The sequence below is a fragment of the Rhinolophus hipposideros genome, assembly GCF_964194185.1.
Source record: "Rhinolophus hipposideros genome assembly, chromosome: 7".
NCBI lineage: Eukaryota > Metazoa > Chordata > Mammalia > Chiroptera > Rhinolophidae > Rhinolophus > Rhinolophus hipposideros.
The window spans coordinates 66,709,382-66,727,451 of NC_138053.1; the positions used below are offsets into that span (position 1 = coordinate 66,709,382).

Below are 18,070 nucleotides of genomic sequence, written 5' to 3' on the forward strand. Positions count from 1 at the left end.
TGAGCTGGAAGCCCAGCTGGGTGCCACACATACTGGCATTGCCTTGTTTCTCTAGGATCTGTTAGACACACAGGCCAGGTTTGGGCTAAGGAGCCCATCTCATTTGATTTTCCTCTTTTGTTCCTAGCTTCAGTAGCAAATCATGACCATAAAAAGCCCCTCACAGCCCAATTATATGCTAGAGCTAACTGCTCCCCCCATTCGTAACCGTGTGTTTTCCAGAGTTTCCAGGGGTCTATAAGATCATTTGGTTAATCAGCAGCCTTCATATACTTTATACTTACACTCGTGTTTTAATCTTTACTTAGGTTCCATGAAGCCCCTTTCCTCTCATGACCTGAGAGCTGTGACCAATGACATGGGCAGTGCAGGAAACAGAACTATAACTTTCACGGTCGTAAATTCCCCTAGACTTGGGAGGCTGGTGCGACTAAATCCTGACAACAGCACTGAGGATGTGTCCATGTTTACGCAGAAGCTGGTGAGTCCTGACGTCTGTCTGTGCAGCTGGGCTGGGCTGAGCGTCTCTGCAGAGCAGCCCTCCTCATTCATCTTCATCCTGTTAAGCTAAGCAGACATATCCCTTTGCCCTGGCAATTACTCATTTCACTGTACTGGTTGTAAAATCGGACATGGTAGTGAACACAGATGAGAAACCATTGTCAGAAAACATTAAGCAAATTCAAATTGTGTGTCTAATACATAAAAAGGGATCCTTTCATCACTAAAGACTGATTGAAAAGCATAGCTGCAGGAATAAATCAAAAACATAATTGCAAGAGTAAATCTACAAGATATGTCAGTGTGCATTTATATTTAAGATATATTATATGCATTATTTCCTATATTATCGTTATATATGTGTATATAAATATGTATGTACAGGTGTGTATTTAATCTGTATCTAGAAGCATCTATTTTAAACTTCTCTGATACTTTACCACCACCACTACCCACACAGCTTTGTATTTAAATAGATAAGCCTTTAAACCTTTTGATATTTTTTTTCCTTTTTCATCCCAGAAATCTGTCTAACTGGACATATTTGCTTATATGTGATCTCATTTTCTAAACATCTATATTTTCAAATGGTCTTCTTACATATAACTATTTCTCATTTTCCATTCAACTTTCTTCTTTTATTCTTGAACAGTGTGGACAAGGACCTGACAGTTGATTTGGCTGCAGCTTTTTACACGACTAAGGAATTTAAAAACCCAAAGTCAAATTTAGAGGAAATCGCAAGAGTGTCTGCCTTTAACCTTTGAGCCATTTCTCTTCACTGTGATGGGACAGGATTGCATTTGCCTCTTGCTTTGCAATTGCCTTTGTCTGGATGCATTTACAGGAGCAGATCATGAGGCTAGCAAAAGCTCTGGATGTGATACTGAAAAGAGGAAGTATAAATTCTCTAGTTCCCAGATGCACTTTGAAGGAAGAACAAAAGGACTAGAATGAAAACTACATTCTGAGGGGAGCTTAATGTGTCTGATGGCATCAAAACTTGCTCAAGTTCAGTTGCATTTTGAACACTGACAAGAATGATATCAGTCACATACAGATGCTTTGGCTCTAGCCCTCGTTTTAAAACAAGAAATTGGTGATGATTACTTAAAGCATTAGTTTCCACGACTTTTCTTTGCAAATATATAATATTTTAAAATAATATGGTCTATATAGGCATTAGTAGATATGGTAGCCAGGATCCACCAGGTTTTGCTGCAGTAACAAACTCCCAAATCTCAGTGCTTACAATAACAAGTTTATTTCTCACTGGTATTGATTGTATATAGGCTGTGGGTTGTCGGTGGGTCTGTCCTTTATTCCAACATCTAAGTTGAAGGAGCAGCCTCTCTCTTGGGTATTGCTGTATTTGTAGCAGAGAGAAAAGCAGTGATGGTGGAACCATGTGATGACTCTTAAAGTTTGTGCTCAGAAGTGCTGTGTAGCACTTATGCTCACATCTCATTGACTAAAGAAAGTTGCATGAGCAAGGCTGAAGTCAATGGGTGGAGGAGAATGCCACAAGGAGGAGGCCCTGAATAATTGGAACAACAGAACAATCTACCACAATGGGCTAACCTGGTGATCTGAAAACTGTTTATAATACATTTAGAGTACATTTTCCTCTGAAAACAAACCACCTTTAGAATATAACACATTTGTAAACAGGAATTAAAACTCCAAGCTAGTTATTAGGCCCTAGGGCAGTAGGCAAAGTCTTGATTCATTAAAATCCAATTATTTTAAGGTTTTATTTTTCTTCTCATTGTTCCTTCTACTTTAAAAACCAAGAAAACATATGAACAATGGTGTATTAACAATGGAAGATGTTAGCTGGAGCAAGCAATGTATTACACGGGGGCTCAGGACTGTAAGGGGCCTGCATAGAGATGTCTCAGAAGAGGGGCCTTGACCAAAATGTTGGTCCTTGTGGGGACAGGGGCAGGTTCCAGCGTGAAAGCACAACTTGGGCGGTGCCACTGCCACCAGTCAGGCATGGTGAGAGAAGAGTTTCCTTCTCCTTTTCAAATGGACCAGCTATACGGCTCTTCTCACGACACACAGCCCTTTACTCCCCAAAGCATGCACCCCTGTGCCCGGGGCCTGGCCCTGCGCTTTGACTCAGAGGACAAAGGAGCGCTCCTTTTATTGTATACAAGGCATCAGGCGGTGTATCAGGCTTTCTATGCGAGGACACCCCTCATGTAATGGTTCCTGTCTCCGTAAAACAGCACCGAAGATATATTCAGAGTCTATAGAAATTCGGCTCAGCAGCCCACACTCTCTGTGTCTTTGGAGTGAGTGTGGAGAGAGCATGTAATTTAGGAGGCAGGTGCCCTGTTGCTGCTCCTTGATCTACTGCTGCCCACTCATGACTGAGGACACTCCCTTGGCCAAAGTCAGAAGATCTGGATTAGCTCTGTGAGGTAGGGCAAATTACATATCTTTTAAGCTTTGGTTTCCTCATCTGTGAAGTGGAGGAAATAACAGTAATGATAATTAAAACCATTTACCATGTCCTCGGCGTTGCTCTAAGCTTTCTTCTATGTTATTCATTATCTAATTCGATAGGCTTGGATCCTTTAGCACAGGGACGTGAAGCAACTTGCGCACAGTTACACAGCTCAGAAATAGCAGAGGCAGGATTTGAACCCAGGGCTTTGACTCTAGGTCATGCTTCTATCCGCTATGCTATACTTTTCTCTTGGAGTCTGTAATGGATTAATGCAGGTAATGAATACAAAAAAAGCTTAGCTCACTGCCCCACATGTAGCAGACACTAAATACATAGTAGCTAAGGCTGCTGTTATTATCTTTTGGTTTTGGAAATGTGAACGCTTCCCTTCCTCTCTCAGTAGCCAAAATACTAGTTTCACAGGGGCAGGCAATTTTCTGGGACACGGGAATAGCTGCTGTGTTTACCCTCAAGTGCTATAGTGATTAAATGAATGGAAATGAGGTCATTAGAGGAGAACGATATTTGCTTCATCCTGTAACCTACTTACTGTTGCCCTTTGGGGGAGAGTCCCTGGTGTTCTAGAATACATTTCCCTGAGTGATGACGCGAGAAGGGGGCTGAGAGAAATGTCAGGGGGCTTTGGGCCTAGATGGGGCACTTCATCCTTGGGCAGAGCATAGGTTGGAGGCAGAATGAGACCTGGGGTTTTGGGGAGTGAATCAGAGCAAGGAGGCCTTGGCAGGACTCCTCCCAGATCAGGTGAGAGCTGCTGTGGCAAATTTGAGGTGTTATTACAGAATATGTTTCGTGAAATTTCTATGAATGCATTTCATTGAAATAGCCTGTCTCCCCTTCTACTCAGGAGTCATAAAAAACATCAGTAATGTACTTGGAGGAGGGGGTGTGCAGAGAAAACTGTAAGGATATAAACCAAAATGCTAACCCTGGCTCTTTTCAGTGTGCATGTTTTTCTGAGTGTGAAAGTAACATATGCTTATTGTAAAATACAATTAGAAAACATTAAAACATTAAATTTGGATTGAGAAAGAGCAGGGATCATCAGTAAATTCAGTACAATTGGTGTTAACCTGAAGGTATTCCAATTGTGTGTAGCTTGTTTGTTCAAAAATGTACGTTTTTGTTTATGACATGGGAAGAGAAATAAATTTATTTATCTTCCTGATTTTCCCCTCTCCAGATCCTGTCTCCTTTTTCACATGAAAATGGAATGTGACTCTTTTCCTAAAATTTGCAGTTTTGTGGCCTCTGTCAAATAGAACCCTCGTCAACTCTCAGCTGTTTTATGATGGTTCCAATTACTTCCCAGCAGCTCCAGAATATTTGGGAAATAAAAGAAATGGTGGGACAGGTTTTGGAGGTGGTAAAGATGATCAAAACCTCTTCCCTGAAATTATTTAACGAAGACATTTATTGAGCATATACTATGTGCTTTGATTAGTTCTCTTCAGTTTGGTTGGTGAAAAGACATATTACACAGGCAATAGTTTCAATTTTAAAAGGTTCAGAACTATTGAGCCACATTCACATACTCAAATGGCTTTAAATGTTTTTTTAAAACTTTAAATGTTTTTTAAAACATTTTTAAACAAACATTTTTAAACAAACATTTTAAAACAAAAAGTTTTAAAAAACTTTAAGTGTTTCTTAAAAACTTTCTAGACCAGTTTTTCTAATTTCAAGTCAATTCCAGCCAATAACCTGCTAAGTGTCCAACTGGGAAAGAGTTTTAGGCAGTTGATTGTGGAGTCCTCTTTCACACCTTTACCTTAAAGGACTAAATTGTTTCCAGACCTTTACCACTTTCAGATGGGGGAGGAAAAACCACTGTATCATTTGATCACAAAACCTTTTTTGCTTTTTATAGAGAAATAGCTTATGAAGGAAATCTAGACAGCATCCATTATGCTTAAAATCATACTTTGGCAAAACAATTGTGGGGAAAACATTTATTATGTTATAGCTCAAAATATTTTCTTATTCCAGAATAAGAAAATTTACTGCTTTTTAAAGCCATATCATGACAACCTACCAAGATAGCATTCTTGTTTTTCACCATAATATTGGATCTGCCTAAATGGGAAAAGCTAAACCACAAAAACTTGTGCTGAAAGTCTCATATCCTGAAGAATTAAACATAAGAATACACAGAAGAGGTGAATCATCACATTTTAAAATGAAATGAAAGCTTTTTACAAATTTAGAGAAATTTTTGTTTATTTCAAAGAATGTACGAACAAAGTAAGAACTGAGTTCTATAAGGCACTAATCTCTTCCAAGTAGAGCACGAGGTTAATTGAGTGATTTGCATTCCAGTGCTTGTTTAGATAATTTAGAATCATTAAAAAGCAAAGTGTTCTGGTTTGGGGGTTTATAACTCCTAGCCTTTTTTCTTTTCCATGAAGCTAGTAACTGCACTGTAGCCATTGTGCTGTTGGAATATCACCCATCTTGTCTCTGTTTGCTGCTGAAAGACAAATACTGGTTTCCAGGGCCACATAAATGCATTAATAGAAATAATGCAATCAATTCTGGGATATGAACTTTGTCTAATTACCTCTTTTCCCAGAATCTGGATTTATTGCTCAAGACAACACTTACACTTTATGCAATGAGGAACACTTCCCATAGGATAGAATTAATTTATTACAACTTAATGGAGAGTACAGTGGGATCATTAAACTTTGGCCCTTTGATTTTCTGAGCAAGAAAGGATGTGTGTCTTTGTGCAGTGCTCACTCCTGCCCATGCTTATCCCTGCTTTTCTGGGGTCTCTTGAGTAGCCAGCTCAATAGCAACTAGACTCAGTCATCATTCTGGATATTTTCCACCAGTTTTTTGTTTTGGCAATTTTGATTTTGCCAGTACAGTTCACTGAATTATGTGCAAGCCTGTTTTTCATGTGTAGAAATTACTGTATGTAATTTCTAGGTGTCATTCAATCACCTATTCATTGTTCAAACTGGCAATTGGCTGACGAGTCCTGGTCCAGTGGCTTGGAATAACCAAAAATGTATCTTTCTCTTTGAACTATTGGCTGTTTTCTTTGAAAAAGCAATAGAACCAATTCCCATTTCAGTGGGAGGAATTTATCCTTTCTCCTTGTGTTAATTTTCTATGGCTGCTCTAATAAATTACCACAAACTTGGGGGCTTAAAATAGCAAAAATTTATTCTCTCAGAGTTCTGGAGGCCAGAAGTCTGAACTGCATTTCACTGGGCTGGAATCAAGGTATCAGCAGGGCCCTGGTCACCATGGAGACGCTAGGGGAGATTTCCTTTCTTGCCTCTTCCAGTTTCTGGTAGCTGCCAGCATTCCTTGGCATGTGGCCGCATCACTCCAATATCTGCCTCCAAGGTCCCATTGCTTTCTCCTCTCCTGTCTGTGTCAAATATCCGTCTGCCTCCATCGGTAAGAGTGCAAGTGATTGCGGTTATGATCCACCTTGAAAATCCAGGATAATCTTCCCTTCTTAAGATCCTTAACTTAATCACATCTATAAAATCTTTGCTATGCAAGATAACATTCCTAAATTCAAGGGATTAAGACCTGATATCTTTCTTTTGGGGGGGGGCAGCTTTAGCCTGCTACACTCATATATAACAGAAGCAAGTTACTATCGCATACTATCTTCTGCTGTTTCCCAAAGAATCACCTTTTACATTATCTTATTTGGTAGTTTTATTAAAGGTCTACATGTAATGGCATAAGGCTCCTGAGTATCTATGATTACTTATATATAAATGAGGATTTGGACCTCTCTGCCAGATAGGGCTATAGATACATACATTGCTGGGCTCCTTAAAAATCTTTTTGTTTTAGTATTTTTATGCAGAGTCTGACCCAGTCATGGAGGTGCATGAGCCACAACTTCTTGGATAATTATTTGGACCTTATTTTCAGCTGCTTATTTCTAGCTGGAGATTTCACCATTTAGGAACGTAGGTTTCCTAAAATGCTGCTTCTATCCATTCCTACTAAGGGGAATCACACCTAGGACTTAACTGAGCCCCACTTTATATAGTCTGATACCTGCAACTTTAAGCTGTGGCCCCAGACTTCTGACCTCTTCTGGGAACCTTGAACGCTGTGCTTGGCTACCCTCAGCAAACATGGTGGTGCCAGTCATGGTAGAAATAAGAAAGGGCACAGAGAGAGGGGTCTTCTCTCTGAGCTCAGCCTTCAGGAGCACAGGATCTTGTTGTCTTGTGAATCTTAGCTTTTAGGGTTTTTTGGTAAACCCACATGGAATCTTGGAGACTTTACCTTTTTGAATCATTTGGCTTTCTGTAATCTCCTGTCCCCTTAAATATCTGCCTAAGGTAGAGGTTTTTAGGCCAGTTATCTTTCCTTTACTCTTTCTGGCCAACTATTGTCCTGTTTAGAGACTTAGAGCTTTGGTAAAGCCATCATGTTGTGGAGAATCAAGCAACGTGTCTTCTTCTCTTCCTCTCCCTTCTCCCAGCTGACCCTAAGATAATTTGGTTATTCTCTTTTCCAGTGGGAGTTTCAAAGCTATGATTGACTTTTAGGCTCCACTGTGGGGAAGATCAGTGTAAAGGACTCATGCTTTGGTTTTCTTATTGGGAACATAGGAAGCTACATTTAGATGGACTCTCAGAATGAAGATACAGGTATACTTCAGAGCATTCTAGCCCTGCCTTTTGGCCAAGTTGGACAGTTTTATTCTCATAACACTCAGTCCTGTCCACACGTACTTTTGTGAATCTACGGAATGTCTGCTTGGTTTTAGGGGAGAAAATTGTCAGATTCCATGCCACAGCTGACACCACCAAGCATGGTGTATCAGAGCTCCTGCTTCTTTCCTGGGCTCATCCAAGAGCATGCACAATGGCCCTTAGCTCTCTGCCTCCAGGTTTTAAAAAAGCTTAGTCTGAAGAAAAAAAGTTTTCTGCTAGTCACTTTGGGGCTCAAAAAGAAATTACCCTCAGCCTGGAGCCAGTTGAAAACTCCTTTCCCCTCAGTCCTACTATCTTTCCCCTGATGCCTTATGAGAAAGTCTCCGCCTGATCAACAATGGCAGTAGTTTAGAAAGACTAGAATACAAGCTTTCTTTAACTTGCCGTTTGGAATAAATACAGTATATAGAATGAGCTATTTCTTTGAATTGTTACAAACTTTGCCCAGTAGTGACTGTGTCTAAGACAGACCACAAAATGGCATTTATCTTCCCTATTCACACCTACCAACTCACTTTCTACGTTACTAGACTCCTAGGGGTTGGAGAGCACGTCTTGTGAATTTCTTGGTTGCCTAAAGTCTCACTTAGATTTCTACACTGTAGGCTCAGCGTTGTGGGAAAAGCATGAATTCTGGAATCACATGGGACTAGATAAAAAACTGAGCCCTCCCACTTGTTGGCTATAGATAAATTATTTAAATTTTCTGAGCCTCAGTTTCTTTTTTTAAATCTGTCAGATGGATATAACAAGTCCCTCTTAAAAAAATTAAATAAATTGAGTTACATAATGTGCTTAATAGGGTGCCTGGCACATATTTAGGGCTTAATGAAAGTTAGATACTCTATGTGTTTTTTTGTTAAATAAATGGGTAAGAAATGTCTTGGATGCCTTATTTCTACTGCTTCATGATATAAATATGTACTTTATAATTAAATTTTGTAAAGCACTTTTAAAGTAGTTTATTTGTTAATTAAACAAATATTTGTTGAAATGACAAGTATAGAGTGGTGAGCCAATACTCATTTACAAAGCAACTACAAGTAAGCTCCTAGAATATGTGCCAAGATTCCAACCTACAAATTCCTTTATTTTAATGGAAAATATTTATTTTATTATGCATGTTTGAGAACTTTCTGATTGCTTAATATTCTTGTGCCATGATTCAGTTTAAACAATGAGTTTTGCCTTCCATCTTAACCAGAATCCCCTGATGTCCCAGTAAGGAATTTGTCAGTGAGGACTTAGAAGCTTCCTTGAAAGTCCTAGAAATACTCAAGGCCATTTTAAACATTGATGTGGCAATAGACCAGTTAAGTCAAATGTATATCTATATGTAAGATATTATTCTATATTTTAATGTAGAAATGGAAGCTCAGAGAGATTAAATGACTTGCATAAAAGCTACAGAGCTGCAAGTTGGTAGTATTCATATTTGAATTTAGGTCTGATCAATCAAAGGCTCAAATTCTATTACACTCCTCTTGCTTCCATTTTTCATATTAATAACTGTCCATTTCTTCCTTGGAGGAAGAAGAGTAGTAAATCAGGTAGTTAGAGCCAAGAAGGCCCCAACAAAGTGCTTTGGGAGAAAGAACTCTCATCTGCAAGCCTGGAGATCTGGCTTCTGGTCCCAGCTCTGCTACCAATGATTCCAGTGATTTGAGGGGAGGGAGAGGAGTTCCCTAAATTCCCTACTTTTCTGAGCTTCTCAGCGGTCTCTCAGCTCTACACTTTAACCCGTCACGGAAAAGTCAGTAAGACCTCTGGCCTTCTTAAAACCAAAATGATCTCTTTAGCCTCTGACAAATGTTCTTCCGTGTGGTTCTATAGGAGTCAAGGATATGAGACCCAGAAGGTTTAGATCTCAGAGATCCAAGGGACAGTATCATATAGTATGTTCAAATAAAAACATTACTCTAAGAAGGTCTAGGATTTGGAACCACTCTAAGAAGGTCTAGGATTTGGAACCACATATACACCCATTCATAGGCCAGGTAGGAATACAGACTTTTAAAGTCCTAGAGAAATGGACAAAGGTGGAGATGGTGGTGGGGAGGAACCATGTCGGAATAGGAAATGACTACTTCTTGATTTCAGAGTGCCCAGGGCATTTGTGGGTTCCTGCCCCTATTCTGCATCATCAGAGAAATGGGTCATCAGAGAAAAGGGACTACATAAGAGCACTGTATTAATGTTAGTTGTTACAGTTGATATGGTAAAACACCATAGATTGACTTTTTTAAATTATTATTTTTAACTTCATATTTTAAAATAATTTCTGACTTACAGAACAATTGCAAAACAGTACAAAAAATCCCATATATTATTCATCCACATTTCCCAAAAGTTATTTAAACTACCTACATACACACACACACACACTCTTCTGAAAATATGAGAGCTGCAGACATGATGGTCCCTTATCTCTAAATGCCTCAGTATATATGTATCCTAAAAACGAGGTCTTTCTCTTTTATAAATACAGTATAATCTTCAAAATCATGAAATTAACATTTTTACAGTGCTATCATGCGATCTATAGACCTTATTCAAATTTCACAAATTGTTTCAATAATGTCCTCTATAGCAAGAAAAAAAACCAAAAGACATCCGCAGCGTAAAACAGCATTTAGTTGTCAGGTGTCTTTAGTCTTTAATCTGGAACCATCCTGTAGTCATGTTGACTTTTGTTGACTTTTGTGACATTTTTTTGAGAGAACAGGCCAGTTATTTGTAGTTCGGTTTTATCTAATGTTTCCTCATGATCAGATTCAGGTTGTGCGTTTTTGGCAGGAATGCCACGAGAGATGCTGGGTCCTTCTGAAAGCTTTATGTTAGGAGGCATTGATACTCACTTTGCCTGTCACTGATGATGTTTTCTTTTCTCACAGTCAGGTGATGTGAAGGTACCATTTGCCGCATTGTGATTAATAAATATCTTGTGAGAAGACACTTTGGAACTATTTAAGTATCCTGTATCTCATCACAATTTTGCTTACTAGTTTTAGCAACCATTTTCGGATTCTTGCTTGAAACATTTATTACTATGATGGTTGCCAAATGGTGATTTTTCTCATTCAGTTTTTCCTTCTACATTTGTTGGAATTCTACACCACTGAATTTCTAATGACATTCCCGAAAGATTCCATCTGTAAAAGATAAAATCTGGGCTAATCTAAATCCATAGGAAACAAAAACCTCCCCTCTCTTTAATCTCAGAGCCCAGGTATTCAGCTAAGTGGCTTATCTATCTATACTTAACACAGTAGAAATATGCAGACTCCTTGGAAGTTTTCCTCAGGCCACTTTCTATTTGAGGTAACAAAATTCCTAATCCTTTCTGAGATTTTTTTCCTCCTCAGGTTTACCCTATACTTTTTCTCATAAAGTCTTCATTTCATTCTCCCTTTCCTGGTCCTCTCCTACTACACACACATACACATACCCTCCTTCTTCTCCCCCCCCCTCCACCCCCCTTAGAACCTGACTCTTAAAGCTGGTGAGGCAAAGGCTGTCTTCTAACCTTTAAAGACTACTCACCTCACACCTCTTTCAGGCCATGACTGGCAAGTTGACATTCCACAGGCACCCTTACTTCCTTTGACTTCTAGCTCAGAACTTTCCATTACCTGCTCTCCAGTTTTTTTAAAGCTAAGACATTCAAGGTGAATCTAATCAAATTCTCTCACTCTCCGGTGTAAAATAAGACAATTGGTTATTCACAATTTCTCACTCTTGAAATGCTTTTTCAAAAACAACTTATCACAGACGTCTGCTTCACTAGTCTCCTGAAGTATCAAGCCATGTTTAGGATTCTTCCTCAGTTACCTCCCTCAGAAGATTTCTGACCTCCGTCTCAAATGTTCCCATCTATGAAAACAGTTGATTCCCTGGGACAATCACTCACCATACTATGGATATCAGAAGATCCTAAGATTATTCTAATAACTTGTTTAACATTTTTCAGGGAAGCTAATTTTTGCTTATACCAAAAGAGCAATGGACAAGATTGTCCAGCTTCCAGAAAAATCTTTCCTCCTGGTTAATAGACTATGTTACTTTTCATATTAAGAAACTGGATCTGTTTTTCCATATAATATTATGCCTCTCTTGAGAAGAATGGGAACCTGTTAGGAACCATCCTCCAGTCCAAACTCCATAGCATAGTCACCTACTTATGGGAGGAAGAATATATTTGTGACTAATCTTTTGTCGTAAATCTTAAGCTGGAAATAGAAATGGCAGAACTGCTAAATAAAACTGACTTGATCTCCAGGAACTGCTGGGGAATTAAGTTACTAGTTTATACCAGAAATTACTGTCTTTGGAGAAATTCCAATTTCTTATGAGTAACCTTGCTTCTTAATGAGGAAATGTTGCAATATGGTATTTTTTTCTCATTTAAAATCCCCATAACAGCATTTCCTTGCCTCATCCTTGCATAGGATAAGGAACAAAAAAGTCATCAACAGTTTTTGGTCACTCTGGGAACAGAGAGCTTGTATTCCATGGAAATTCACTAGACCGAAAAGCCAGCGATAAGCCAGAGCGGTACATCACCGAATTCTATTAATTAATACAGGATTTCCAAATACTGACTGATTAAATAAACTCTGCAACTCTGTTAATTATATAATTATTTTAGGCACTTCTGATGTGGACACTCAAATATGTTGGCAAAATCCACTGGTAAGTTCAGACATTATAATAGATAGCAGGTCAGAAAAAGATGTGACCTATAGAAATTAAGGGTTGAATATTTTATCTCTAGCCTTCCCTTCCATGGTTACAATTTTACAGCTTTCAATCACTTGTTGGAGAAAGGACTACCCACATGCTGTTGGAATAACAAAACAATGGGTGGAACCCATCTCCATCAGTTGACTTAGAAAGGACATTAATGGGCAATCAGCATTAGGATGTTACATTAAATCTTGAAAAATACCTTAAGCAAGGTTGGAAATTTTGAACATCAAGAAGAAGAATAATTACAATGGAATTAAATACATCATGTATTAAAATTCATGAGTTTATAATGATTCCAAAACAAAGAAATAAACAAAACAAAACCAATGGTCATGTTTGGTGACTGGAGTCAAGGGAATCTTCTAAACATTGGTATATAAAGGAAGGAATCAAGCATTTATCCTGTCTTTCCTGCATGCACTCTACCTAAGTATAACCAAGTAACTGATGAGGAATACTTCTTCTTTATAGAAAAATTCCAAATGACAGTGAAGAAGGAATGAGAAAATAAACAATATCATTGTTTTGCCACTGCAAAAATAAGAGATTTGGGCAATGCTGTTAATGACTCTGTAAAACTATGAATATTAGGTGACAGTCTGATGGGGAACTTTAAAATACAAGGAGCAACTTGGCACCACTTGAAAACAACTATAAATCTTAACATATGCAAAAGAGGAGCAACCAGCATTATTTTGTCTTGCGATGAGATGCAAGAGAAAATAAACTATACCACCTGTAACACATTCTTAACAAAAAATTGAACCGGCTTCTTATTAAGCTTTTAGATTTAACTACCAGTATATAGGAACTACAGGGGACAGAGAGAATTTGTGAAGCACCATGCAGTCAGCAAAATGCAGAATGCAGGAAACTCTACAAGACAAACAACCCAGTTTCTTCAACAAATAAATTCTGAGAAAAAAATTAGAGAAGGGAAACCTATAGATTAAAAGACACCCATGAGAAGTACCAAACAAATGTGATGTGTGGGCTTCTTCGGATCCTGAGTTAAACGAAGCAATTATGTAAACACACACACATACACACACACACACACCAGAGACATTTGAACACTAATTGAATATTTGATGATATTGAATATGTATAATATTTAGGTGTGATGGTGGAATTATGTTTTTAAGAGTCATTATTTACCAATACATACTAAAACATTTACAGATGAAATGTTATGATATCTGTGATTTTCTTCAAAATAATCTATTGGGCAGAAACATGGGTAGGAGTATATATGAAACAAAATTTTTTTGAGTTAATAGTTGTTGGAGCTTTCTGACATGTAAGTGGAGGTTCATTATAAACTTTCTGTAAGAAAAATACTTCGGGCATTAGTTATCTCAAAATCAATGTGCTTTTCTTCTTCTGATAAATAGATCACTTTGTAATAGAATCACCTAGATTTGACAAATAAGTTAGCACATTTTCAGTGTTCCTGCATTTGTATGGATATGTGCAATAATTTGAGCATGAGTAGAGTAAACCCTGAAAAGACAGTTAGGGTATGTGTTAATCTTCATATTATCCCTGAAGCCAGGGACTGATTTTTCTTACTGTCTGGCCAGATCAGTGAACAGCTGATATTATACCAGCATGTGGACCACGAGAACACTGGCTGGACTGCGGAAGACTCTTTCACGTTCACGGCATCCTCCCCACCGGCAGCTCTAGGACCTGAGAAGTTTCGTATTATTATTTCGTATGAAATTAATGAACCTGGTCGGCAGAGCCGTCTGCTTGCAAATACAGGTAAAGCCACAATGCTATGGCCAGTGCTTTATCTCTAAGTATTAAAGTAGGAACAATTTGAAAATAGATCTTTCCCTTTTTAATTGTCAATGCCACAATACCAACCTTTGAATAGAACTTATATGGTTATAAAATTTTGTTATTTGTTTGTGTGTGCTCTTTCTCTGAGACTCTTCTTCTTGTAAGCCTTAAGAGTTGTAGGGGAAGAAGGATGGCAAATTAGCTTTAAAGAATTTTATTTGTACTTCCAAATGGGGACCTGACTGAAAACTGTTGATAGGAAATGAAAAAGACAAATAGGATAAGTTCTTGAAAGGAAATGGATATTAAAAGCTGTACCTGTTTCTATGGTAAGAGAACATCTGGTAGTAGATAAGTTAGGACATTAACATTTTATAATAAATCTCAAGGTTTTAAAACTCCCTTGCCTGAAGTGTTGACTTAATAATGTGGGTGTATATATTTAAAATAATTTTTTTTCATATGCCTTGGGTAGCAGATCCTTGAGCAACAAAGGTGTTTTGAATAGTCCACGGGGACGTGCAGATTTGAGGGAGAAAGAGCCTTACAGCTGCGTCTGAAAGTTCTAATGAAATGCCACTTTGTTCTTTATATTTATGTTTTAACAGGAGCTGCTGTCAAGGAGGGAGACAAAGTTCTCATTGACCAATCTAAGTTGGATGCTTCCAATGTCCTACTGAAATTGCCCAAATCTCAGCGTTCTTCCTATGAAATTTGGTTCCAGGTTATATCTCTTCCTCACCATGGAACCATTATGATTGGAGAGAGAAATATTACCAAAGGAAAACCCAATTTTTCCCAGGATATAATTAATAAATTTGGAATCACATACCTTCATGATGACTCTGAATCTCTGGCCGATAATTTTACCTTTGCCATTTGGCCAAACCCAAAGAGCAAGCCTGCCACCAAGCCAGAGGCTGACTTCCTTGAAGAGATGTTTAACATCACCATCTCTCCTGTTAATGACCAGGTGCCAGAATTAAAGACAAAAGGACTTTGGTTGAAAGTTCTACAAGGCCATAGGTTGGTTGTGGGACCTGAAAACCTGAAAGTGGAAGATCTAGACAGTCCTCCAGAGGAGATCAGATATACAATCATCCGTAATCCTAATAATGGCTTTTTGTCAATGGCTCCCCATCCAGACACACCTGTTCACCATTTCACACAAGCCAACATCGATAACTCTCAGGTGTGGTTCATACAAGACGGAAGCCCATCCTCTGGAGTATTCTACTTTAGTGTGACTGATGGCCAGCACCGCCCACTCTACAAGCTCTTCCACCTGGATGTCATCCCCGTCTCTATCACTCTTGTGAACCTCACTGACCTACTTCTCCCACAAGGCCAAACAACCGTCCCCATCACCAACGCCCATCTGTCAGCAATGACCAATGGGAGGAGCCCTCAAATCACTTACCAGATAACATGGCCTCTCCAACATGGGCACCTGTTCATCAAAAACCAGACAGTAATCAGCTTTGGACAGGAGGATCTGGATTCAGGAAGACTCTCTTACCGCATGACAAACCTCACAGCCTCAGAGGACCAGCTACAGTTCTCACTGTTTACCTCAGAAAGCAATCTGACAGGACAAACACTGAGCATCAGAGTACAGCCTTTACTGAGGGTTCTTTCAAACCTGACAATCGCCAACAGAGTGGCGTATCAGCTAAGAAGAAAGGACCTTGATGCTACTGAGCTCGCTAATAGGACTAACAGTGATCCCAAATTTGAAGTGACAGAACCCCCTGTCCATGGAAGACTTGTACGAAGAGTAGGCCGTGGCACTCTGGTGGAAGACGCTACTCTATTCACTCAGAGGGACATTGACCAAGGGCTATTGATGCTTGATCCACATGCCAATCTAACCAGCACTGAGATGCTGAATGACTCCTTCACTTTCTTGCTCCGGGCAGACCACGTACAACCAGCGATAGGCTATCTCCCCTTCACCATAGTGCCACCTGATGCCTTACTTTTGAAAACTTTTACCCCTAATGTTTCTTTATTAGTTGCTGCAGATAACTCGGTGGCTTCAGCTCTCTCTCAGGAAAAGCCTGTGGTTTCCTCAGGACCCACGGCACAGACAGAAACTCTGGGGAAGCTTACCCAGAGAAGATGGCAGGAATCAGATCCCTGGGGACGCCACCATGGAAATGGGCCTACTATGGATGGCAAGGTTTCTCCTACCAAGGTCATTTGGCCACCAGCTGCCACCAAAGCTAGCCCTTGGGCCCCCACCCAACCCAGGGAAAGTAGTTACTCTCTAATAGTTGTCATACCCTTGGCTGCTGTTGTATTCCTGCTGATAGTAACTGTGGTGGCCGTGTGTGTCTGGCTGCTGAGCCGGAAAGCAAAAAAGGCAAAACCTCTTGTCAAGCTCCAGACCAACCTGGAACCCACAACCCGAAATCCAAGGCCAGAAAGGAGCATGACTATTCCCACGGTCACAGTGACGCCCCTCCTAAAAATCTCCAACAGTACCCCTGTCAGTCTTTTCAGGGCCCTGCCATGTAAGCAAATGGCCTCTCCAATCACTGAGCCAATGGAAAACTGTGCTCCTTGGGAGACATGGGTGAATCTGGATCCTGCCATGATCAAACTCTGCCGACAAACCAACCCGACACTGAAGCATAACCAGTACTGGGTGTAGACTGAACGCCGTTGTTCCTTATTGACCATCTGTTGTATGCCAGAGACTGGAATAGGCACATACAAAAGCAAAGAAAAGTGGGTTGAATCAACTGAGAAAAGCCTGGCATTGCTAGTCACTCAGTGCTTGGTTATGGCCCCATGGTTAGATGTTGATAGGTGTTTATTATAACTTTTACAACATTTACCTTATGGGCTCTCCACAATGAGCTTTATGTGCCTTCTTCTGGAACTGACTCTCTGAGGGTGCATAAGATGTAGTCAATATTTAAACCCTTTACCAAGGTGGTACAGAACATGCTGGCCTGAATGGCAACAGCAGTGCGTTAACTTGGGAGCTGGAGTTGATGGAGAAAGGTTTTGAAGTTTCTTCCCTGAGGATTCCATACTGACTCTGAGTGAGTCAGTAAGGGAGTGCAGGAACTGTTTCAGCAAGGAGAAGGGGTTATCTATCACATCAGTGAGTTTGTTTCCAGTGTTTTTCTGTAATGTCTTTTCCTCCTTGGAATCTCTAGGTTTGACTTCCAAATGCAGGAAATGGCCTGGTGCTCCACATGATAGGACAGTCCGGTCCCCTTTGAAGGTATTCACTGAACACATTGTGTTTCATCAAGAGGCTTTGTCTGTTCTGATTTGTACAATCAAGACTATTATTTGAAGCTCTAAAGAATAGAAAAGGTTGCTAAATAGTTTTGTGATGCCTCAATTTGGCTGAACTTTACAATAAATTGAAACAATGGCAGATTTGTATTGGACTTGTCTACTTGAGCCTACCATGGACAAACTCAAGCTTCAGTTTCCGTAACCGTAAAATGAAGGTATCAGTACTCGCATTAGTTAGGAATGCTTTAGGTTGTGAATCACAAGATGTCTGCTGTGAACAGTTTAGGTTGGGGATTGGCAAAATTTCCCATGCAGGGCCACAGAGTAAACATTTTTGGCTTTTGGGCCATATATGGTTGTTTATTTTTATTTTTTAACAACCTTTTAAAAATGTAATAACAATTCTTAGTTCCTGGATTTGATCCACAGACCATAGTTTGCCAGCCGTTGGTTTAACTAAACAATGAAAGTGTCGAATTATTTCAAGTAACAAGCAGCCTGAAGTGGACATTCCAAAGCTGGTTCAACAGTTCAAAGATGTCATCAGGGACTGAAGCTCTTTTGTTCTTTCCGCTCTACCTTCATTAAGCCATTG

General features: G+C 39.5%; 1 protein-coding gene across 1 annotated transcript in view; it reads left to right on the top strand.

The window, feature by feature from the left end:
• The window catches only part of LOC308500110 (chondroitin sulfate proteoglycan 4-like), a 54,554-nt gene extending 36,939 nt beyond the window's left edge, over positions 1-17,615 (top strand). The window contains exons 8-10 of the mRNA XM_081054290.1: positions 309-481; positions 14,013-14,196; positions 14,826-17,615. Of these exons, the coding sequence (XP_080910416.1) occupies positions 309-481; positions 14,013-14,196; positions 14,826-16,873 (2,405 nt within the window). The 3' untranslated portion in view covers positions 16,874-17,615. The remainder of the gene's footprint in view (positions 1-308; positions 482-14,012; positions 14,197-14,825) is intronic.
• Positions 17,616-18,070: the final 455 nt, after the last annotated feature.